Raw genomic sequence first — 23,717 nt, 5'->3', positions numbered from 1 at the left:
CCCTGAAGTCATCACTGGAAGCATCTGAAACACATCTCCCCCACCCCTTTCCAAAGCTAAGCTCAGATGTGTGCGTGCTTGTGTTAGGAAGGGGGAATAATGTGTTCTCTGTTCATTGACCCCACACTCCCCCAAACGGATTATCTGCACAGCAGTTTGACAAAGGTGTAGAAGTCTGGAACTAGCTGTTAGGCTTAGTGAAAGAGAGAGATTCCTGTACTGTTTGATTGTCTGCATTTGAATAACATCATACATTGCAAGTTCTTTTGCATATCTGTTTGTACCCTGCTACACTGCATTGTAAAATTTGACAAGGACATTACTTTGGGGGAGCAAAGACGGTATTATTTGCTGAACTACAGTGACATTCAGCATTTAACTGCGTGCAGAAAGAATTGCCTTTTTGATACGGTAACAATTTACGCCAAATGAAAAAAAAATATGCACAGATTAAATTAGAATGTTTATTTCATGTACATTCCATATATGGCTGTGGGGGTAATATTTTAAATATTTTTCCAAATTAAATTATGCATACAACTTTTAGCTCCCAGAACGAGCATGTATATGTAAGGCAGAAGACCAAGTAAACATTCTAATTGTCCAAATAACTAAGACGATCAGAGCAATGACAGAAGCATCAAGTTCCCGGAACATTAGGTCACGTTCAAAGTCAAAGCTATTTTAAGAAGCTGAATATGAAAAGAAACTTCGGGTCAATGGGTGTCACGTTAAAACCCTTCCTATTGTCTTGAATGCCCTTACAGGATGCGATTTTACAGCTTGATTGTGCTGGATTTTGTGGGGAGTGGATCCTTCACAGCTATATGAAGATGGGGAGGCCCAGGCATTATTTTTTCACAAGCTGCTTTGGAGAAGGCAGAGCAGGGTGGGGAAAACCAAGAAGTTAAAACCATCCTATTGCATCAGAGAGTGATAAAGAAGAAACAAATCCCCAATTTAACCTGCCCGTTTGCCAATATTAGTAGCACAAGCAATTTCTTGCCAGGATTAGTATTTAAAGATGGAGCTGTAAAAGAAATTCATGAGGCAGCACAAAAAGGCTGTTACAGTCTTGAAGGACGCATGCAGTTTCAAGACATACAAGAAGGGTTAAAATAAAACTTCCCGCTCTGCTAGTGGAACTGGGAGAAAATGGAAGAAAAAAGAAATTTGGGACACAATGCATAGATGTAGATGTCTGTTTTTCTGCACAGTCTAATACACTAGTCTTCATCCCATGGATTGTGATGCCCGTATGGGTCAACAGAACCTTACCTGCTTGGTCATAACACCCTAGCAAAACATCAGGGTTTTTTTTTTTTTTTTTTGCTGCTTTGGGGAAGGACCTGCTACTAGGGCTCATAAGAATATAAGAGAAGCCATGTTGGATCAGGCCAATGGCCCATCCAGTCCAACACATATGGTGGCCAAAACCCAGGTGCCATCAGAAGGTCCACCAGTGGGGTCAGACACCCCCCTCCAAGCACATAGAATATCACAGCCCCAGGCAGTGTTCCATCTATGCCAGGGGTGGCCAACCTGTGTCTCTTCATATGTCCATGGGTTACATGCTGCAGGGGCTCATGGGAATTGAAGTCCATGGACATCTGGAGAGCCAGTTTGGCCACCCCAGTTTGGCTATTGAGACGGTGCAGTCTTTTTTGGAGAGAGAAACCTTGGGCAGAGATCATATTCTTTTAACATCCCTACACTGATGAATCAATTGTGTTTGCTTTTCCGTCCAGCTCTAAATACTATAAATTTCAACTCTAAGCACAAAGCCTGAAAAACTTCCTGGAAAGCCAGCTTTGTCCTACAAACATAGGCCTTTTTGTGCCCTGTGCTGAGTCCAGGGTTTCCCAACTATGGTACCAAGGTACTGTATTGCAGGGGTGGTCAACCTGTGGCCCTCCAGATGTTCATGGACTACAATTCTCATGAGCCCCTGCCAGCGTTTGCTGGCAGGGGCTCATGGGAATTGTAGTCCATGAACATCTGGAGGGCCATAGGTTGACTACCCTTGCTGTATTGTACGACAAAGACCCCCTTAGTGGTTTCATGGCATGGAAGTTTTCAGAATGGCAGCTGCAGAGAGCTATTCTACTCTGTAACTGCCATTTCCTACTCCAAGCAAAGAGGACATTTAAAAAAATGTTTTTTTTTTAAATCCTACCCTTCTTTGGGCAAGTTGAATCACCCCCTCCCAAAGTTGCAAATTATGGACCCAGAGAGGGTGGGAAGGGGAGAGGCCTTGACCATTTAAACTTTTATAATAATGAGATATTGACACAGTACAAGAATTAACAGAGACTCAAACAGAGAACATACCCACTCCCCTTAAGCTTTAGGAACCTCAGCTCAGGTTAGACCAGGGGTAGTCAAGCTGTGGCCCTCCAGATGTCCATGGACTACAATTCCCAGGAGCCCCTGCCAGCAAATGCTGGCAGGGGCTTCTGGGAATTGTAGTCCATGGACATCTGGAGGGCCGCAGTTTGACTACCCCTGGGTTAGACCATGGACTGAAGGGGCATAGGCATTTTCCTTGTTTCGGTTTCTGTGAATTCTTGTAGTATGTTGATATCTCATTCAGGTGCGTAGCCATGTTGATCTGAAGCAACAGAACAAAGATCAAGTCCAGTGGCATCTATAAGGCCAATCAAATTTAATTCTGGGTATAAGCTCTCAAATACAGGCACACTTTTTCAGAATTTCTGAAGCAGTGTGCATGCATGCAAAAGCTTATACCCAGAAATAACTTGGTTGGTCTTAAATGTGCCACTAGACTCCCACTTTGTCCTATTGATATCTCATTGTTATAGAGATTTCAATAGAACTTTTTTCCTTCTCCATCGGTTTATTGCCCTTCTCTGAGGGCTTATTGCTCTCAAAACCCCTTCAGGAAAACAAACCTCTTTATGAATGAGTTGGTCTTCCGTCTTAAGTTTCACGTTGGGAAGCTTTTGTCTGGAATCGTCCCAACAGCAGCATAACAGAATTCAGGCTAGTGTATAACTTCCATTAGCTCAGAGTGTGCAAAATCATCTCAGTGAACAAGGAGAGGCCATAGAGTTGGTCAGGACAGACTTAGGCGGCCTTCGGGGCTTTTCTCGGCGAGAGAGTCAGTGCTGAGCAGTGAGGCTTGGCTCTTGATTAGTACAAGCAGCTGAGCTAAACCTGTGCACGGGCGCGATTTTTGGCCGAAAATAAAGGGAACTTGCAAATGGGGCTGTGTTGTGCTTGGTGACTTGAGGGGAGCTTTAAAGCAGCTCTGTGGAGGGACTGTAGCCGGAGAAGCCTCGCTGGGTGAATGAAGGCTCGCCGGTTCGTTGCTTTCTGCTCGCTCTGAGAAAAAAAAATGGCGATCGCTTCGCCGGAAGTTCAGAGGAGAGAGCCAGGGGGAGGGACTTGGCTGGAACCGCAACAATGGGAACGCACAGGTCTTTTTCGCTACTGTGCAGATTGTTTGCAAGAGTGTAGCACTTTTCGGAGGGTGAATCCACTTTTCTGGATTCCCCTTTAAGTGCTACAATGAATTGCTTTTTGTGGATCGGTTTCAGGAGTGTGGCAGATTGTGTGCGACGTCGTGCATAACTGCAAATTAGTAGCGTTTACAATTTGGAAGCCTTTTGCAACATTGAAGTCATGCGGAATGGCCCTGTGTCGGTCCCCTGAGTGGAAAGAAGCAACAATAAGGGTATTCAGTCTAGCCCAGGGTTTCCCAGCAACATTACTCCAAAGGCATACAGTACTGCAAAGGCCTCAACCGTACCACAGTATGTGGGAAATCAAAATGGCAGTGGGGGAGAGCCCTCCCACCCTGTGCCTGTTGTTTCCAGCTCTGAGTGAAGAGGAAAGAAAACATTTTTTAATTTTAAAAAACCAAACCTCTACCCTTATTTGGGTAGGTTGGCCTGCCCCCTCCCAAAGTAGTCAATGATGGGGCTGGAGAGGGGGGGGGAGGAAGAGGTGGAGCATGGCATGGAGGCATGGCCAGCTGACCTCACTTCCTGGTACTTTTAAGCCTGAAAAATATTTCAGTGAAACCTCCACAGTCAAAGGTTGAAAAAGTCTGCTCTCCTCTACACCATTTTCTTAAAATCATATCGCACAGAGGAAAATACCCATGTGTGAACTTGTTTTGCCAGCTTTTGAAGGTTGTAGTTGTACAGAGATGTGTAAGTAGTTGCAGTCCAAAAAAAGTATGTTCTCCTGACAGACTTTCCATCTCTCTTCCCTTTATATCCCTTCCCTTTCTTTTTGACGCTACAGATTACACCTGGCAGCAAAGCAGCTCAGTCCCAGATGAACCAGGGGGACATGGTGGTCGCCATCGATGGGAGCAGCACAGAAGGCATGACCCACCTAGAAGCCCAGAATAAGATCAAATCCGCAAGCTACAACCTGGCTCTTACTCTGCAAAAGTATGAGGAAACAAGTTACTGTCTTGGCTAGAATTCAAATTTGACTGACTGACTGACTGACTGACTGACTGACTGAGGGAGGGTGTTCAGAGGAGGGACCCAGTGGATTTTCCTTGCCCTGGCCTCAACCAAATGCCTGGTGGGGGAGCTCTGTCTTGCAGGCCCTGCAGAACTGTGATAGCCCTAAGGGCCCTAAGCTCTTCCGGGAGCTCCTTCCACAGGCCAGGTGCATTTCCCGTGGGCTGAGGATCACCTGCCTATTCAGATTCACAGAGTGAAAAGCTCTGCAAGGGGCATAAGGAGACAGTCCCTCAGAAACGCTGTGTTCAGAGCGCAAATGGCCTTGAAAGTCAGTACCTAAACCTTGAATTTAATCTGAAATGCAACTGGTATCCAGTGGGAAAAGGGCAGAAAGTCACCCTTTTGCAAACCTTTGAGCCACTTCCTTGCAAGGCAGGAGGTTTAAGTTCCCAGCACTCAGTTCCCTGTATCACATCCAAATGTGCTCTTTAGATCTTCCTTTCTGGGGCAGGGCAGCTGGGAAACACAGGGAGGCCGAATTCCAGATATATGGCAGAGCAAGCCGGAACAACCTGCACATCTTGTTCCTGTGTGTCAGGAGAACATCACAGTGAGAACCACATTGGGCAGTAGACTTTCCAAATTCCATGTGTGTCCAGAGCTGCATGTCTTTGTAACGAGTGAAGGGTGAGGTCCAAGAACATTGATGGAAGACCCAGAAGAGGTGCTGTGCTATCAGCTCCCAGATCAGATGCAAACAGATCCAGCATCCCTCTTAGGTCCCTTGGCTTGGGCTGCTGCTGAACTGATGGCTAAAAGCACGTGTGAGAAGGTGTTGTTGGTGAAAAATGGCACTCATGCAACAAAACCATTTGTAAGAACCGGGGGCTGTAGACATGACTCTTGTTTTTTTTTTTTTTTTTTTTTTTTTTTTTTGCTTCTTGATTATTTTTTTTTTTTTATAATGATTTTTTTTATTTTCATAAAGATAGAAATATAATCATCATTTGAGAATATACGACCCCACATTGACTCCACAGTGATATAAACTTTTGCCCAAGACTCTAAGAGCCATGAGTCTAAGAGCCGTCCGCATTTCCACTACATTAAAAAAAAAGAAAAAAAAAAGGCCTGTTTAGATATACAAAAGAAAGGTTATACAATCTAAGAGCTATCCTAGCAGATATTTCTAGGTTTGAGTTAGATGCTTAACATTAAACATTTCTTATAGCACAGTATGAGTTTTGGCCCTGTATCAATACCCTGATGAAGGGAGAGGAAAGTAGGGCTTTGCCTTAAAGATGTACAAAGAAAAAAAATTACAAAAGGATTTCATAATTTCTCCTTATCCTTAATACAGATACATCTACAAACCATTTATACTTGACCCATTCTAAGAGCCATCCTGAAAGGTATAAGTTGAGAGCTTTGCATTTTCTACAGATCAATATGGGCTTTGGCCCTATAACAATACACCAATAATAAAAAATAATAATAAGGGGGGAAAGCCCCATTTTATATTTCCAACGCTAACGATTATATTACCTATATGCCTACTAAGAAAAAGAAACAAGAGAGAAAAAAGGCACTGCTTCCCCTTTTTCATAAAAGTAGCAATGTAGAATATAGTATATGTTGTTAATACAGAGAATAATAAGATTTCCAGGTTTAGATTAAATGCTTAACATTAAACATAAAACAATATAAGCTTTCAGTCTTCTATAGCTTCTCCTTATCCTTGGTTCTGATACATCTACAAAACAATTTATGCTTGACCCATTCTAAGAACCATCCTAACAGATATATTTTCAGATTTAAGTTGAAAGCTTAACATTAAACATTTTCTACAAGTCAGTGTAGGCTTTAGTCCTAGGACAATACACTAATAGAAGAAAGAAAAAATAAGGGGGGAGAACCCCATTTTACATTTTCAGCACTGATGGTTATATTACCTATATGCCTACAAAAGAAAAGGGACAAAAAAAAACAAGAGAGAAAGAGACACTGCTTTCCCTTTTTCATAAAAATGGAAATATAGAATACAGTATAACATTAAACATAAGACAATATGAGCTTTCGGTCTTCTTAAGGGGGTCTCATCTCGAGGCTTGCTACATCTTGTCGTTCCCGTAAAATTATATTCTGTCCCATTGGCCTTTGGCGTAGAAAGTGCAGTTGTACTCTTTCCCGCAGAGTATGCATCGATAAATCTTGAGGCCGTTGCACCTCCTGGACTCCAGTATCAATACAATTTTTTCCCCAGAGAGATCCTTTAAATCGGTTACTTTCACTGCAGATCCATATTTCTTTTGATTGATTTTTGTACACTGTTGCTTTGAGATGGCTGTATGTCTTTTTAAAAAGGGTGTCCTTATTTGGGCTGCAGAACTCCGGCATCCCATTTTCCGTCTCCAGAATTTCAGATTTCTCTTCTACTGTTGGTTTTCCACCTTGTTTAGAGCTGTCATCAGCCACTGTTATTGATCCATTATTCCTGTTAAAGACGTCTTCCTTGGCATCTTGGATCTCCTTGAAGATATGAATTTCAGATTTCTCTTCTGCTGTTGGTTTTCCACCTTGTTTAAAGCTGTCATCAGTCACTGTTATTAATCCATCATTCCTATTGAAGACTTCTTCCTTGCCATCTTGAATCTCCTTGGAGATATTTTTGATCAATCCATCTAAGAATACTTTGTAATCTTGGGTTTGTATCTCTATTAGATGAGCCAATCTTTTTAACATAGACATGATTTTGACTTTTAAAAAACCCGGCCTCAAACAATTTTACAAGTGGCCAGTAGAGGTCCTCTGTTTTATCCTCTAATGTTCCGGCACAGGCATGTGACGTATTAGAGTCAGTTAAGGCACAGAGTTCTCGTGAGATTTTCACATTCACAGCTCTTATCTTCTTATCTTCGAAAACCAAAACAATTACAATAAGAGCTTTTGCCAATTAATTCGAGTTGATTTGAGTCCTTCTTCTGCTTAGTTAGGAGAATTAGCCTGCCTCTTAACGAGGTGGCTTCAGGCAGAGCAGAGTAAGAGGAGGGGGGAAACAAAAGGCTTTGATGCAGGAAGAAAGACGAAGAAAAAAAAAACGAGAGATACTTGCAGTAAATGATGTTTTGGAACTCAGCCGATGTCCTCCCCTCAGTTCAAAGCGTTCATTTGTAGTAAATCATCATGTAGGGTTGAAGCAGATACTTTAAGATTAAAGAAAGAAAAGAAAGTCCGAGGTAGAAAATGGCAGTCGTCCTCTGGACCTGGAACGCTGACAGCCTATAATCCAGGGAGATACACTCCCTAAAGGATTGGAGACGGCCCCAAGAACTTCCTGGGTAGAAAGGTGAGGTGGGGTTTGCGTACCCCTCCTCTTTTCTGCCAATTGCTTGCACAATTGACCCCTGTCAGGCTTCAGAGATAGCAGAGCAGATGCCCTGCCACCCTCTCAGGACGACATCTTTAGCCACCGACATGACTCTTGTTGTTTGCGGGATTGCAGAACTGGAAGCCTCTTAGTTCTCATTTGTAGTTCTGCAATCCTGCAACCATATTTCGGCAGGTGAGCCAATTTACGGTCCAGAATAGCAGTACATTTCAAAATCAACTAATCAAGGATAACTTTGCTACTAGACTCAATCCCGACCCTAGCATCCCTGGTTCAGCATCAGTCTGGCCTGAATCGGCCTCTTTCCCATTTTTATTCTACACAGTATCTATGCTATCCCCGGCATGTATTCTGCCTCCCCCCTCCCTTGCAGCCTCTACAAGAAACGCTTTTCCTGAATCTCTCCTGGCTCAGTGTATCAATGACATTTCCGTTTATTGATCTGGACACTGATGGTTTCATGAGCATTATTTATAACACAATAGCTTGTATTGACTTTTGTGCTTCTCCCTTTTATGGCTACATGCACGGCTTTCTCCCATGAGCTGTGACTCCGGATGCTAGGGGAATTTGCTTCATCTGCAGCTGCTGCCTTAAGTTATTGCCAGGGCAATGTTATACACACATCCTGTTGAATAAGCACCATTGAATCCCATGGGACTTCTCAATAAACCTGCATAGGATCCTGCTGGACCTGAACTAGAGTTGTTTCATGGTAAAAGAAGCTACAGGGGATGGGTTTCATTGTACCTGGGGTCACCATTAGTCTTGGTGACACTTTATGCACACATAGATAGATTATTTTTATTTCAATATAAAATCAGCTTAGAGCTTTGCCAAGAGCAGCAAATAAATCTGACAGTGCTATTGTAATCCAGAACACACAGTAAATGCTTTATGCTTCCCATTCCCCAAGCAGAAGGAGGTTCAGTGGCAGTCTTATAGACCAGGTTCAGTACAAATAGTAATCTCTGTTGGTTATAAATATAAAGCTTGAAGATGGGGGTGCAAGCCATAACCAAGACAAGCAATCAGTAAAGTAGGATCCATTCCCTAAAGGCAACCCACAGTATGTTTTACTCCATGGGGAAGTTTGCAGCTCTTGGGGTGTATGTGTGAAGCTTGGTTGTGTCCATGGGTTTGTCCTTTCTGTATCTGATTTTCTTCCAGGTTGGCTTATTAACTATGTAGGTTTTCCTCTTCCCTTATGAACAACATGACTGTTCTCCAGGTTTTTCTTCAAGCATTTCCTTCAACCATGATGGGCTGAAGTAAAACACAGGAAAGCAACAAAAAGTAAATGACATTCTGTGTATGCAGACCCAGCACAGGCTAGAAGCCAACCTGGAGCAAAAGCCTGATGAGGAAAAGAAGAAAAGTTTTTATATGCCACTTTTCTCTGCCTGAAGGAGTCTCAAAGTTACTTACAATCTCCTTCCCTTTCATCTCTCTAGAACAGACACCCTGTGAGGTAGGTCAGGATGAGAGAGCCCTGACAGAACTTCTAGGTCAGAACAGCTCTATCATTGCTGTGACAAGCCCAAGGTCACCCAGCTGGCTGCATGTGGAGGTGTGGGGAATCATACCCGGCTTGCCAGATTAGAAGCCGCAGCTCTTAACCACTGCACCAAGCCGGCTACAGTTGTTGGATATAGCAGTATCATTGTGCTATAGTAGGGGTGGCCAAACTGTAGCTTTCCAGAATCCATGGACTACAATGGCGATAAGCTGGCAGGGGCTCATGGTCATTGTAGTCCATGGGCATCTGGAGAGCTACAATTTGGCTGCCCCTGCTGGTATATCAATCAGTGGTCGCTGGTTTTCCATTTGGCAGCAACTCAATCCCCTTGGGCATAATGGCTGTAAGTATGTACCAATGGTGGTGCAATGTGGAGCCATGTGCACAAGCAGGCACAGTGGTGAAGTGAAAAAGTTTGGATCCCCCTTTCTGATCTAAACTCCTCTTCTGCACCGTGTTCAGTTTGGACTGTAGAAGAGCACAGCATGCAGCAGACCGTGCTAATTTCAGGGAAGAGCCTGGATGTTATTGATCAATGACACATCTTTAAAGGACAATTGAGTATTTATTACCCAGCAGAACCGACCTGAGTATTAGAAACATTTGCTGATGGTCCATCACTCTCCTAGTATCTCGTTTGCAAAATACCAACATAGAAAAAAATGCAAACGTGGAATCATATTTGTCTGGGGCACGTCTTCCCTGGGTGGGCCGCTGAAGATAATTCCTTTCTGCAAGATTACTCTCCAGACACTGTGCAAAGGTCACGGTAGGCATTAATGGGGACTTCTGCCCGAGTTGGTGGCTTGACACCGATGGAATAAAAACAACCATTTTTCTCTTTCAGAAGACGAAAGGGCAATTATTACGGGCTGTGTCTGCCACAGGGAACCCTTTTGCCTCTGGTAAAGGCCAACTAGCTTGGCACAGGGTGGGGTGGGGTGGATTGACAAAGTTAGTAGAGTGTGTGCGTGTGGACCTAAATATCAGAGAATGAAGGGCGGAGCCTACCGCAATAGAGAGAGCCATAAAAGATGTGGTTTGTGAGACCAGCATCCTCTCTCCGTGCCTGCGTGGTGTTCTTCATGTAGGGTGCTTATTTAATGGAGGATGGGAGCCATATTTCTTCCAAAGAGGCTGGCTTAACGCCCATGTTTTGAGAGGGTTTTTGACTGATTGTTTCCGCCAGCTTTAGAAGAGAAGCACTCTCTATGGTGGTGATGGATACATAAGGAAAGATGGGTGAGTGTATGGGATCCTCAGGTGTGATTCTTTGAATTGTGGCTTCAGGTGGATAGCCAATTTGGACTGCAGTAGAGGAGCAAGGTTTGAGTCCTGGGAGCATTTTAAAAACTACCAAGATTTTGGGGGTAGATTCAAGTGGGTAGCCGTGTTGGTCTGAAGTAGCACAACAAAAATAGAGTCCAATAGATTTTGGGGTGTAAGCTTTTGAGAGTCAAAGCTTCCTTCATCACGTATCTGAATATCTTAGTCTTTAATGCACTAGGAGACCAGGATTGTGATATGTTTCTTGTTTGTTTGTTTTTTAGTAATGGATACAGTTGGCACTGTAGGCCACTGTGTGCTTTTTGCTTAGGACATTCGAGTGCTCTCACTGCTATTGTTTCTCCAGTTGCAGGAGTTACTTGAGTTGGAGTTTGGCATTTTTAAGGAGTCAAATGCAATTTACAGTGGTTTCCATTCAGTTGAAAAAGATCCCATTTAAGCACTGGAGGGCCATCCAAACTATCCCCAACAGCAGAACTGGAAATATTTGAGCTATGAGAATTAGTCCTGATTTCAGGGGAAGGGTATTTCAGTTTGAATTAAAACAACACAAAATAGACTGATTGACAATAGAAATAATTTGCCAGGACTGCTCTGTTTTTGAGAGTTAATGGAAGAATTTCTAGAAGGGAAGTGGCAGGGCACAGTAGATTTCAGAAGGTAAATATAGTCAGTATTCAGGTGGGAGACCACCAAGGAAGACTCTGCATAGAAAGACCGTCTTTCCTTGAAAGACCCTGTGAGTTTCTATAAGTCATATGTACATAAAGGAATCACTAAATTTGCATTGCTTACTTTTAAAAAAAACTACCATTTGTACCTTTTATTAACTGACAAAAGAGATGAAGTTTCGCAAGAAGCTTTGCTTTGATCTAGCTGTTCATCTCTTACAAAGTGGTCTTATTTGCTTTGATTGGAGGGCAACAGCAAGTGAGAGTAAATCGATGCCCAAACACTGTTTAGAGGAAAGTAGCAGTCAAAGACAAAAAGTGATTTTGGAAGTCGTTTAGCACTTACATTAGTAGCCAACTGCAAAGAGTAACAGTTTCCAGATATAAAATTTGAGTCTAGCAGCACCTTTAAGGCCAACAAAGTTTTGTTTAAGGTGCAAGCTTTCATGTACAAGCACACTTCAGATAACTTCTACTTTAAATAAAACTTATTTCATCTTAAAAGAGCCAGTTTGGTGTAGTGGTTAGGAGTGTGGAATTCTAATCTGGCGAGCGGGTTTGATTCTGCACTCCCCCACATGAAGCCAGCTGGGTGACCTTGCGCTCTACAGCACTGATAAAACTGTTCTGACCAAGCAGTAATATCAGGGCTCTCTCAGCTTCACCCTCCTCACAGGGTGTCTGTTGGGGAAAGAGGAAAGGGAAGGCAATTGTAAGCCGCTTTGAGACTCCTTCGAGTAGAGGAAAGCGGTAGATAAGAATCAACTCTTTTTCTTCTTCAGTATTATCAGGGCTCTCTCAGCTTCACCTCCCTCACAGGGTGTCTGTTGTGGGGAGAGGAAAGGGAAGGCAAATATAAACCGCTTTTAGACTCCATTATAAACCTTCTGCAGTGAGTTATCTGCTGCAGATGTTCAAGACACAGTGACTGGGAGAACCTTTGTGTTTGAATGTGACATGTTTAAAATGCTTTAAAAAGCAAATGTCCAAAGGGAGTAGCAACGGCCAGGGCTGGCAGCATATCCATGAGTTGTAGAATGGGTTACAGCAACCTGTGGGCGAGAGCCAGCTTGGTGTTGTGATTAAGAGTGGCAGCCTCCAATATGGAGGAACTGGTTTGATTCCCCACTCTTCCTTCACTTGCAACCAGTTGGGTTATCTTAGGACAGTCACAGTTCTCTCAGAGCTCTCTCAGCCTCACCAACCTCACAGGGGACTGGAAGAGTAGAGATTGCAAGCTGCTTTGAGTCTCTTTCAGGTGGTAAAAATGAGGCACAACCCCCCCCCCCCAGCTCTTCTTTAAAGGCAACTTGAGGGGGGGAAAGCCCTACACATAAAATCAAGCAAATGTTTTATAAATGAGAGATGTGCTATTTATGTCCTGCTATGCAGGGAGGGAGATGAAAATGCAACTTCTCATTTGTTATTTCCTATGATAAGTGAGTTTGCCACCCCAGACTCACTTTGTATTACTTGGACCAAATCTGCAGCAAAATGAGGGGGTGCAGATAGACATGGGAAAGCTAACTATCCAGCTTCAGATTTTTGAATGCTGCCTTCTGTTTTCAAACTAACTCCAAAGGGGGGATAAACAGTCCAGGAAGTCAAGAAGTATCTAGACCCTCTCTCACCCTGTTTTGTTAGTTTCCTTCTTATGTGATGGGTTGTTCAAAAAATGGGAGAGAATTCAGACATTTCATCCGGCACTTGGCCCAGTTCAGTGACCCTCCCTCTGCACTTCATGCAATGCTGTTACAGGAACACAAGTGCCTTTGTGGAAGTGGGAAATCTGGAACACCACATCCCTATTGATCAAGTACTTATTGCCTAGGTTAGTGGGCAGCATTTATTGTGTAGGGCAGCGATCCCCAACCCCCGGTCCGGGGACTGGTACTGGTCTGCGGATCAGTTGGTACCGGGCTGCTGCTCCTCCTCGTCCTCCTCCCATCTGCTGCCTCAGGGGCTGCCCTGCCTCTCTGCCGACGGCTCACCTTTGGTGCTCTCCAGTGGCCGCCATGGCTGGGGCTCCCCCTCAGTGTGGCACTGCACAGCTGCTGCTGGCAGCGCCCCCAGCGGGTGGCGAGAAGTCAGGGGCACCGACGGGAAAGCAAGCGGAGCAGGGGCTCAGGCGGTGGCGACATTCCTCGGCAAAAGACTACCCCCTCAGTAAAATTGGCAAGTGTTGACCAGTCCCCGGTGATAAAAAGGTTAGGGACCAGTGGTGTAGGGCACAGGCCATTGCAATTAGTATGTCCAAAAAAGGGAACACAAATTACAGGAAAAACAATATTATAAAATTAAAAGCATGTAAAAAAAAAAGTACCTTCCCTGTTAACAAATGCCGTTTTCATTGCAATGTGATTCCTTAGGCTGGCTTTCTCTGGAACTGTGAGCCTTGGATCACGAATAAAGTGTCTAGTTTTGTGCAGCTGCTAGAGCCCTATTCTGTTCTATAAAAATCTAATGAATTATCCTTTCTCATTTTAGTGCAATTTGTGTAGCTTTTTAATGTATAATTGCTTCTGTTGTAATTACTTCTGAGTTGGCCTTTGACCATAATGAATAACTCATCCATTCATCCAATTATTGGTATTTGTAGTGGGACAGTTTATTTTCCGGTGTTAAGATTCATTCCCATCTCATTCTGATGGATATGCAAGTGTGATGTGACCTGAACTACTCCAGTGGCTGGTGCTCTTGTAGACAAGTTGTGACCCACTGACAGGCTCCAGTAAGGACCGTGAGACTCTTCTACATAGTGTCCCTAGTCTCACACAGTGGACGTTGTCAAGCATAACAGCTGTGCAGTCAAGGGCCTTCCCCCAGAGCAAAGGTCTATCCATGGCTCTTAGCCACAAAGTACAGATGGAACAGTCTGTCTGGGGCAGTAATCCTCTGTATTCTTGCGGACCTCCTGATAACACCAGGATTTTTGGCCACTGTGTGACACAGAGTGTTGAAAGTGATGGGCCATGGGCCTGATCCAACATGGCTTCTCTGATGTCTGGGGCAGTGATGCTGTTTTCTTGCTGCTTAGGGGGCAACACTCAGAGGGCTTCTAGAGTTCTGGGCCCCCTGGTTCACCTCCTGGTGGCACCTGGTTTTTTGGCCACAGTGTGACATAGAATGTTGGACTGGATGGGTCACTGGCCTGATCCAACATGCCTTCTCTTAATAACTGGATGATGCCGGTCTCTGTGAACACACCTTTCAACATACAGAGTCCCACATTGTCAGATTCTGGCCATGCAACTCCTGGTGAGTGATCTGTGCTGTGTTGGTCAGTGCGGCTTCTTGGAGACACAAGCATCCTGCAGTGTCGGGTTGTGGAAGGAATTGGTGGGGAGTCCCATCAAATAGAACTCACAGGATCCCTCTGTAGGAAGCAGGCTGACATGCATCAGGCACAGTGTCAGCACTGAACACTTGCTTTGGTTTAGTAGTGTCCCTTGGCATGTAATCAGGAAAAATCCATGCATGCCCTGTGCTCAGCATCATGGTATTCTGTGGGAAGTGAGTCCCCAGTGTCTATGTGTGCAGCACTAGCATGGCAAGAATCCGTGATCCAGGTATATAACACACTGGAATGCTTATGTTTCTTGCACAAATGCCTAGGACCATATGAATTGTTAGGCTTTTTTCTAGAATACTTGGCATCAGTTTTATGGGAATGTGGAATGGTATGGAATAGCCTGGTCTCATCAGATCTTGGAGGCTAAGCAGGGTGGGTATTTGGACGGCAGACCGCAGCCATGAGCAGCAATGGCAAACCACCTTTGCTTTTCACTGACCTTGAAAGCTCAATGTGGGGGTCACCATAAATCAGTGGTTGCTGATACATACATGTGTATCAAATTTAAGTCTGGCCTGATGTGATGGTATACGGGCTGCCGAAAGACCTGAGGCTATTTCTGTCTGCCAGTGTGCCTGAAAAGATTCGCAACCAGGACCACTGACACTACAGCCAGAGGTTTACAGTGTTCAGTGCGCCTGAAATCTAGAAAGAGTGTTTTATTTCATACTGGCAAATTACTCTTGGTCGTGATGTGTGTTCCAAAGCAGGACTTGCATGTCATGTGTGTATGTTTGTCTAGGTTTGTTTCTCTTGAAAGTGGCAGGGTATAAATCTAAAAATAAATAAATAAAAAATTTAAAAATGTGAAGTAATGGCATGTTAACCCTCTATATTAATGAATGTCCAAACGCCCTGTGGTTAACAGCCTTGCTTGAGGTCTTGAACGCATGAACACATGAAGTTGCTTTCTCCTGTATCCAACCCTGGGTCCACCAAAGTCAGGGTTGTTTCCTCAGACTGACAGAGGCTCTCCAAGGCCTCAGAGAGGTCTTTCAAATCACCTCCTACTCGGTCTTCTTCTTCTGTAACTGGAGATACCAGAGACAGAACTCAGGATCTTCTGCATGCCAAGCAGAAGCCACAGAAACTTCTTTGATGGAGTCAATCCATCTCATGTTGGAGCTTCCTCTTTTCCTGCTGCCTTCAATTTTTCCCAGCATTATTGTCTTTTCCAGTGACTCTTGTCTTCTCGTGATGTAACCAAAGTATGATAGCCGCAGTTTATGTTTTTTAAAAAGAACTCACAGCAAATCAATAACAGTGTTCTTTTTCTCTCTCACACGCTTCCTGCTAGATCGAAGCGCCCGATTCCAATTCCAACCTCCAGCCCAAGAATTGACTCTCCTATGCCTGTGATCCCTCATCAGAAGGTATGTCTTTTAGCTCCCGCTGCCAGTCCTCAGCCTGCCAAGACTTCTTTAAGGAGCTCCAACAATAAAAGTGGTCCCCTGATGGGCCGACATCGAGTCCTCTGATGGGTCCACAGTGGGCTCCCCAATGGCAAGACAGCCATTGTCTCCCTGTCCCCATTTGAAATTGATTTTCAGAAGAACCCTTATTCAGTCCAGCAGAAACTCCCTATAGTATTTGGGGATGGTGGGTTGGAAGAAGTAATTCACATGCAGAAATGAAATAAGATAGAGGGGCTGTGCATGCCAATAGCTTTGTCCTAGCAGACCGTGCATGCCTTTTTCAGCTGCATAACAGGAAGTGTTGAAGCAGGTTTCCCCAGGATTGATAAACCTGCTGGATGTTATGGGGCCTCCTGTTATGGGGCTGATAAAAGGCCCAAGAACTGTTCCTGCAAAACCAAGTTAGCAACTGTTAGCGCTCCTCCCTGCGTTTAGAGTTGTGTGTTTAGATATTTATATGCCTTGATTGAATTATTTTACATATTATTTTAAATGCTTCTAAGATGTTTACCATTTTGGCAACCCTGCTTCGTTGGAAAGGCAGCATACAAATGTTCTAAATAAATAAACATACCCTTATTGCTTTTCATTTTGTCAAGAGAGCGCAGCATCCTTGGGTGAGGTTTGCTGGCCATGAACTCATCCATGGTTCCGTCTGTAGCAAAATAATCCACGGTTCCATGTGTGGCATAAAGAAGGAAGAAAGGATATACTTCTTTGTATATCCTTGTATATCAATGTGTTTATTAGAGTAAATAACTTGAATAGCAAATTAAAGCAATGGGAGAAATGAAGAATGGTGTGCACCTTTGATTTTAGGGTTGCATTCATCCTAGGTCTTACCTGAGGCCCTCAGAGGTTTCCTCCAACATTTTAGGACCCCCCTCTAGCAGGATTCTTGTTCCTTTATCCAGAGCTTTCCTCACAGTGAACGCAATGACAGCAACAACCACAGAAAGCCTTTCGGTCCACATCAGGTGTGTTTGGTGGAGAGTTATTTTGAACGAAACCATGGGAAAGAGGAATGAGATATTCATGGAGCACTTACATGTAAATGGACCCTGGACAAGGAGAAGTGAGAGGAGCCAAGGTTAATATCGTCCTGTGAGGCTCCTGCCAATATTCATCTGGCCATCTCTTCCTTGGCTAAAGAGAGGAGTCGATCTCTTTTGCTTGAGATGTACAGGGAGGAGCCACTCTGTCACTGAAGAGAGGAGTCAGCTCATTCTGGTGTTGGTACTGTAGATTGATTGTATGGGATAGCAAAATACTTGGACTGACATTGAGGGCCAACCTAGATGTTACAGCAGCCACAGGTCAGCACATGAAAGGGCATGTAGGGGGGGAAACAAGATTGGTCCCACTGCTGGCGCGGCAAGGAAGATCAGATGGGCCACCCAGTGTTAAGAGCATAGCACCCGTCGTGTGATCTGCGCTCTCTCTCTTCCCACTTCTATATTAAATTTTTGAGTGGCTAGTGGGCCAGTGACCGCCATGGTTTTTTAATTGTTTTAGGAGTGTGTACTTATGAATGTCCGGATGGGTTTTAATGTTTTTTTTTTTAACAGACAGTTGTAACCTGCCATGAGCCAGTTATGAGAGTGGCAGGCAATAGATAGATAGATAGATAGATAGATAGATAGATAGATAGATAGATAGATAGATAGATAGACAGACAGACAGACAGACAGACAGACAGACAGACAGACAGACAGACAGACAGACAGACAGACAGACAGACAGACAGACAGACAGACAGACAGACAGACAGACAGACAGACAGACATCCTGGGCCAGAGAGAGAGGGAAGCCACCCTTAGTCTCTAGTCCATCAAGGCCGGTAGAGTCTCCAGCAGCTAGCAGCTCCCCAGGGTCCCAGGTGGAGGTCTTTTACATCCTACCTCCCACCTCACCCTTTTGCAACTGCAGATGGCAGGGATTGATCCCGGGACCTTCTGTATGCAAAGCCGATGCACTAATCCTGAGCCAGAGACCCTTCCCAAGCACTGGAGAAACCTCTCAACTGGTTTGATCCACCAACCGACTGAATATGTTGCTGTGGCCCCCTTCCCCACATATACACTTTGTATCCAATATGGCGATCCCATCTAAGCATAATGCTCAGCTGGGCACAGACTTGTCCCTGTAGAAGTGCAAAGTGGCAATTGCTATTCTGCAGTGGAAACCATCACAGCATTGGTTGATCCTTAGCAATAATCTCTTTCTGTGTCTCAAAGAGGCCTTCGTCTGACCTGCTACGTCTCACGGCTTCAGGCAATGTTTGTGGAGCCGGCACAATCCCAAAGCAGAAGGAATGGCTAATGCCCTTTCATTAAACTTTGAACTTCTTGCTTGATTGGAAGTTCTTTATGAAGCAAGCCAGGGTCTGGAGGAGGCAGCCGAAACACAGTCATTGCAGAATCGCTCTTAACAAAAATTCTTTGGGAGGAGCTGTCCATTAAAAAAGGAAATGATGGGCAATCTTTAAAAATCACATATTTCTAAGGGCTGTTTCAAATGCTGAGTTGCTGCCAACTCACTTTTAAAAATTATTGTTGTTGTTGCTATTATTATTTATTATATTTGTTGGCTGCCCTTTCTCTCCAGTCTCAGGGCAGGTCACATCAAACCACACAACACGATAAAAAGTACTAAAATATAGCCTAGAGTAAATATTTGAAATCTTAACAACCTAAAACAGTTCTGCCCTTCAGTGCCTGTTTCTAATCTTTCAGCGGCAAGAGGGAGAGAGGGCAGAGAGACCTTAACAGCCCCAAATAGGGAGTGGGGCCTTGCTAGGGAGGCCAGTTTTATTGACTGGTGTCCATTGGCCTTCCACCCTGGGGGAACTGCTCCATTTTCTACCTATGGCACCCATGGTAAAATACCACTGCCAATTTCAACCCTCTATCATGACTATTAAGAGCCTCTTGTGGCGCAGAGTGGTAAGGCAGAAACATGCTGTCTGAAGCTGTCTGCCCATGAGGTTGGGAGTTCGATCCCAGCAGCCAGCTCAAGGTTGACTCTGCCTTTCATCCATCCGAGGTCGGTAAAATGAGTACCCAGGTTGCTGGGGGGTAAACGGTAATGACTGGGGAAGGCACTGGCAAACCACCCCGTATTGAGTCTGCCATGAAAACGCTAGAGGGCATCACCCCAAGGGTCAGACATGACTCGGTGCTTGCACAGGGGATACCTTTACATATCATGAATATTATACTCATACATATACTTCCTATTCTACATATTCCTGTTTAGCATAAGCTGTGGCCACTATGGATTTTATTGGCAATTTAGGGGCTAGGTTATATGTGAATAAATCCTGTCATACAGCCAAGGATTCTTGGGCCTCATTAATGGGGGGGGGGGGCTTGGCTCAGTGGCAGAGCACCTGTTTGGCTTGCAGAAGGTCCCAGATTCAGTCCCTGGAGTCCCTGGGTTTAAAACAGGCCAGAAGGAATATGATCCAAAAGACCTCTACCTGAGACCCAGGAGAGCAGCTGCCAGTCAAAGATGACGCAAACAGCAGATGCATGAAATAGCTTCTAGACTCTTCAGACCAAGCAGACCCAAAATATACTGACATATTCTTCTATGTGAAACAACAAATGAATGGAAAATTAAATGCCAGGGAGACAAATTCAAATCTAGCCTTCTCTCAGATGATATATTAGACTTAGAATGATGTTTTTGTTTTTTGGTTGTTTCATACTGGGATCGTATTCAGCTTTGCAATTCATTTGCTTCCAGTCTGAATTGATACTCTCCCCAAACAGTTCTATTATCCTAAATGAGTGAGAGAGCTTTAAAATATGGGACAGGTTAAGAACTTCAGGATTAGATCACTGTACTGAAAAGCAAATTTATGAGAGATTTTCAGAGTTTGCATCAGGCCTGCGTTTCAGCTGCCCTTCTGAACCCCCATTTCCTTCCTCCTTACCACATTTCCCATCCAGTTAATGACTGACTGATTCCACACACATCAGATAATGCACTTTCAAAGTAGATTTTCCTGTTTCACGCAGGAAAATTCAGGTGCAAAAGCCCATTATCCAACATGTGTGGAATAACTGTAAGTAAGAAACCATTATGTACACACCTAGAAAATCTGGCGGAGACAGGAATAGCAATCCATAGTTTTGTCATGAGTCATTAGAATATTCTAGAGAGAAATGTCCTCTGGGTCGGATTAGGTAGGGGGCTGGTCACAGGCAACACAAAATGAAGAAATTAGAACGATGGGGGATACAGCTAGGAAAAAGGGTGGGGCAGATGTCGATGTCAGTCAGTTGATAGTTGAGTAGCAACATGTGATTTCTGGAAAGACAGTAGTCTCTGTCTCCTGCAGCACCAAGGAAAGGGGGCGGGGGAAGGCAAGGAAAGCAAGGGCCAGTATCCTGAAAGACCAACAGATGCAGTGTGATGGGCATTTTCACTGGCAAGAGCCTACTTTGTTAGATTGCTGAGGTGACAATGATGGAGCCGGTCAGAAAGAAGTGACACCAGCACAGCCATTCTGAAAGACTAAACCATAGTTCTTAACAAGGGTAAAAAGTAGCTTTTATGCACCTCTGAAATGAGTAGTAGTAAGTAGTTCCATATAAACATAGATGCTCAGGTATGGAACCAGGGGGGGGGGGGGGATGCTGTTTTCCAGGGCAAGGTTAAAAGATTAGCAGAAACATACATGCAAGAAGAACCCCCAAACATTGAAAACAAACTGAAGGTGGGGGTGATAAGCCTATCGAAGGAGATAAGTTGTGATTTGGGTCTGCGGGACGAAATTGGGCAGCATCATTAAAAGAATGCAAAAGGACAATTGTTATGCATAAAAAGATGGAGGTCCGAGGATGTGAAAACTAAGGTCTAACCTTAGCTCTGCCCCTTGTGGGACCTGGCAATAATCTGGAATTACATCTCCAGACTACAGAGATCAATACCCCTGGATGCTTTGGAGGGTGGACTGTATAGCATTGTACCTTTCTGAGGTCCCTGTCCTCCCTAGGCTCCATCCCCAAATCTCCAGGTGTTTCTCAACCCTCCCATTCCCACAGGTGATCAAGGGGTAGCTGGCAACCCTACCCCTACGTGCCTAGTTACGTGATACACTTGTAATCACATCCAGGGCTATTTATCAATGATAATTACATACCAGACCGTTATCTTGTGCACAGAAACTGCGCTCAGGATCAGGAATTAGGATTCCTCCAGCACATGTTGTTTGGCATGCCTGTGCCTTTGAGATTTGCATATGTTGAATCTCTCACCTAGAAAGTGTAGCTAGAGGAAGGAAGGTCTTCATGCCATGGACATCACAAACCTGCACCTAATCGCAGCCAGATCTTTAAGCACAGAAATTAGGAGCAGATCTGTGAAATAATTAAAGATATTTTTACTTGGACAATTCGATGCCTTTGACCTGACAACTTGTCTGAATTTAAATATCACCAAAATGTCTCTGAGAGAAAGAAGGCAAAAGATAACACGCAATTTGATAAGAAGGAAAAGGCCCACCACATTGTTAGCAGAAAAGACATCTTTCATATTTTCTTTTCCTTTCCTGTTCTACAGTAATAGTTTGGAAGCGATTTAGCCTTCTGATTGTAGCAGCTTCTAGGACATTCAAGTCATCAAGAGATAAGCGTCTTTTCATCCTGTACAGTTTGAGCTCCCTATACCCCTTATGAGAAAATTTAATAAGTTTTCATTTGTAAAAGGGCTTCAAATCCTAACTCTAGAAATAGCTGTCACTCCTTTTGTTCAAGGTGGTATTCTGAGGTCTAATATAATCAGGTTTGTGTTAGGTCTTAGTGTTTGTGTTGTGGACATCATTTTGGAATGCTGAATTATAGTTTTGAATAACATTTAAAAAGGGACTAATGGCAGTTGATCCATATTAAAAGTTGCCTAAAAATTGCCTGATAATCCATATCAGTACTTGGAGATAATGAGCAAGCACAGGAGTGCTCCATGGTCTCATGTTAGAGGGCATACTGTGTATACATTAGACCAGGGGTAGTCAACCTGCGGTCCTCCAGATGTTCATGCACTACAATTCCCATGAGCCCCTGCCAGCAAATGCAGGGGCTGGCAGGGGCTCATGGGGATTGTAGTCCATGGACATCTGGAAGACCACAGGTTGACTACCCCTGCATTAGATCTCCCTGGACTCCCTACATAAAAGGACCTCAGGGAGAGGTCCATCTGTGGCTCTTAGTTACATGGTATTCATCGAACACTGTGTCTGAGGCAGTGATGCTCTGTATTCCTGGAGCTTGGGAGGGGGAACTGTGGGAGGGCTTCTGGAGTTCTGTCCCCACTGGTGGACCTCCTGATGGCACCTGGGTTTGGGCACTGTGTGATACCAAGTGTAGGGCTGAATGGGCCATTGGCTGGATCCAACATGGCTTGGAAGCCAAATCGACGTAAGTTTACCCACATGAGAAAGGTAACTTCTGAGGAGAGACTTTGCATGCAGATGATAAGCTTCCAGATGTGGGAATTCCTAGCTGTAGGGAAACTTATTTTCAAACTTTTGAAGTTCACCTCTTCCAGCATTAGGTTGCTCTCGTGAATAGACTGAGCTAAATGTCAATGTCAGCTGACTCAGTGACATATGAATGAACTGCTGCCAGGACCAGGAAGTTCCCCTGGATGAATCTCCTCCTTTGTGCCTGTGATCTGGGGCTTTTCCTCCTTTTAACCAAGGGAGGGCACAGTTGCCGTATAATAAAAAGGATATAAATCTGTATGCAGGAAGTATAACAGAGCCAGTATGGGCTTAAGGAATCTTTCCTGCATTCTTCTGTTTCTTTGCTGTTATATTCAACATGGCACCAGAGGCAGAGATAAAATCTCAGCTTCCTGAATCCTCCGTGTTAGAATTTTCACGTTAGAATCTTAGAATGTCTCTCCCATGAAATTAAGGTCTTCTGAGAAAGAATAGTCAAGTGTCTCCAGGGATGAAGGAAAATGCTCAGGATAACAGCCTCCTCTTCTGGCCAGCGGAAAAGTTGCACTGATTTTATAGTGAAAATATCTGTATTCATGTTCGCAGTCCCCATGGGATAGAAAGAGGAAGGGAATTCAATCTATTTCATCTGATTTGTATGACGCAAAATGCAGTCATCGTCGCCCTCAGGGCCAGTAACTAGATTGGTCTTGGCAAGGGATTCCAACCTCCAGGTAGAGCCCCTGACTTACAGCTGGTCTCCAGACTACAGATATTATTTCCCCTGGGGGAAACAGATGTATTGGAGGGGGGACTCTCTAACATTGTACCCTACTTGAGGCCTTGTGCTCCCCAGGCTCCACCCCCAAATCTCCAGGAGCTTTCTAACCTGGAGCTGGCAACCCCATGCTCTGCCCACTGCTGGCCATGGGGACCTGGCAGCCCTAATTTCACAAATGCTGTCATAGTTTATGCAACACAAACCAAATGACCGATTAGTTTTCTTCTGTATTCTACCACCAGTCTACGTCCACCATGAACTCCCTTCTGTTCTCCATTTGGGAATGGAGTCTTACGACTGCAGTGGCCCTGCAGTGAGCCCCATGTTTAGCCAAGGGAACATTCTGCTCTCCCTGTAAAGGCCCATTACCAAACTCTCCATCCCCTGGTCCTTGGCACACTCTCCTAT

At 44.3% G+C, this 23,717-nt stretch overlaps 1 protein-coding gene across 19 annotated transcripts in view; it reads left to right on the top strand.

Annotated features, from left to right (window-relative positions):
* Positions 1-23,717, top strand: part of LDB3 (LIM domain binding 3) — a 159,545-nt gene that overhangs the window by 67,714 nt on the left and 68,114 nt on the right. For all 19 annotated transcript variants that reach the window (XM_077350594.1, XM_077350608.1, XM_077350611.1 and 16 more), the window contains 2 exons: positions 4,273-4,424; positions 15,960-16,035. In XM_077350594.1, the coding sequence (XP_077206709.1) occupies positions 4,273-4,424; positions 15,960-16,035 (228 nt within the window). The remainder of the gene's footprint in view (positions 1-4,272; positions 4,425-15,959; positions 16,036-23,717) is intronic.

This window comes from Paroedura picta, chromosome 8 (assembly GCF_049243985.1).
Source record: "Paroedura picta isolate Pp20150507F chromosome 8, Ppicta_v3.0, whole genome shotgun sequence".
In the NCBI taxonomy this organism is placed as follows: Eukaryota; Metazoa; Chordata; class Lepidosauria; order Squamata; family Gekkonidae; genus Paroedura; species Paroedura picta.
This window is presented reverse-complemented; position numbering and strand designations above follow the sequence as displayed.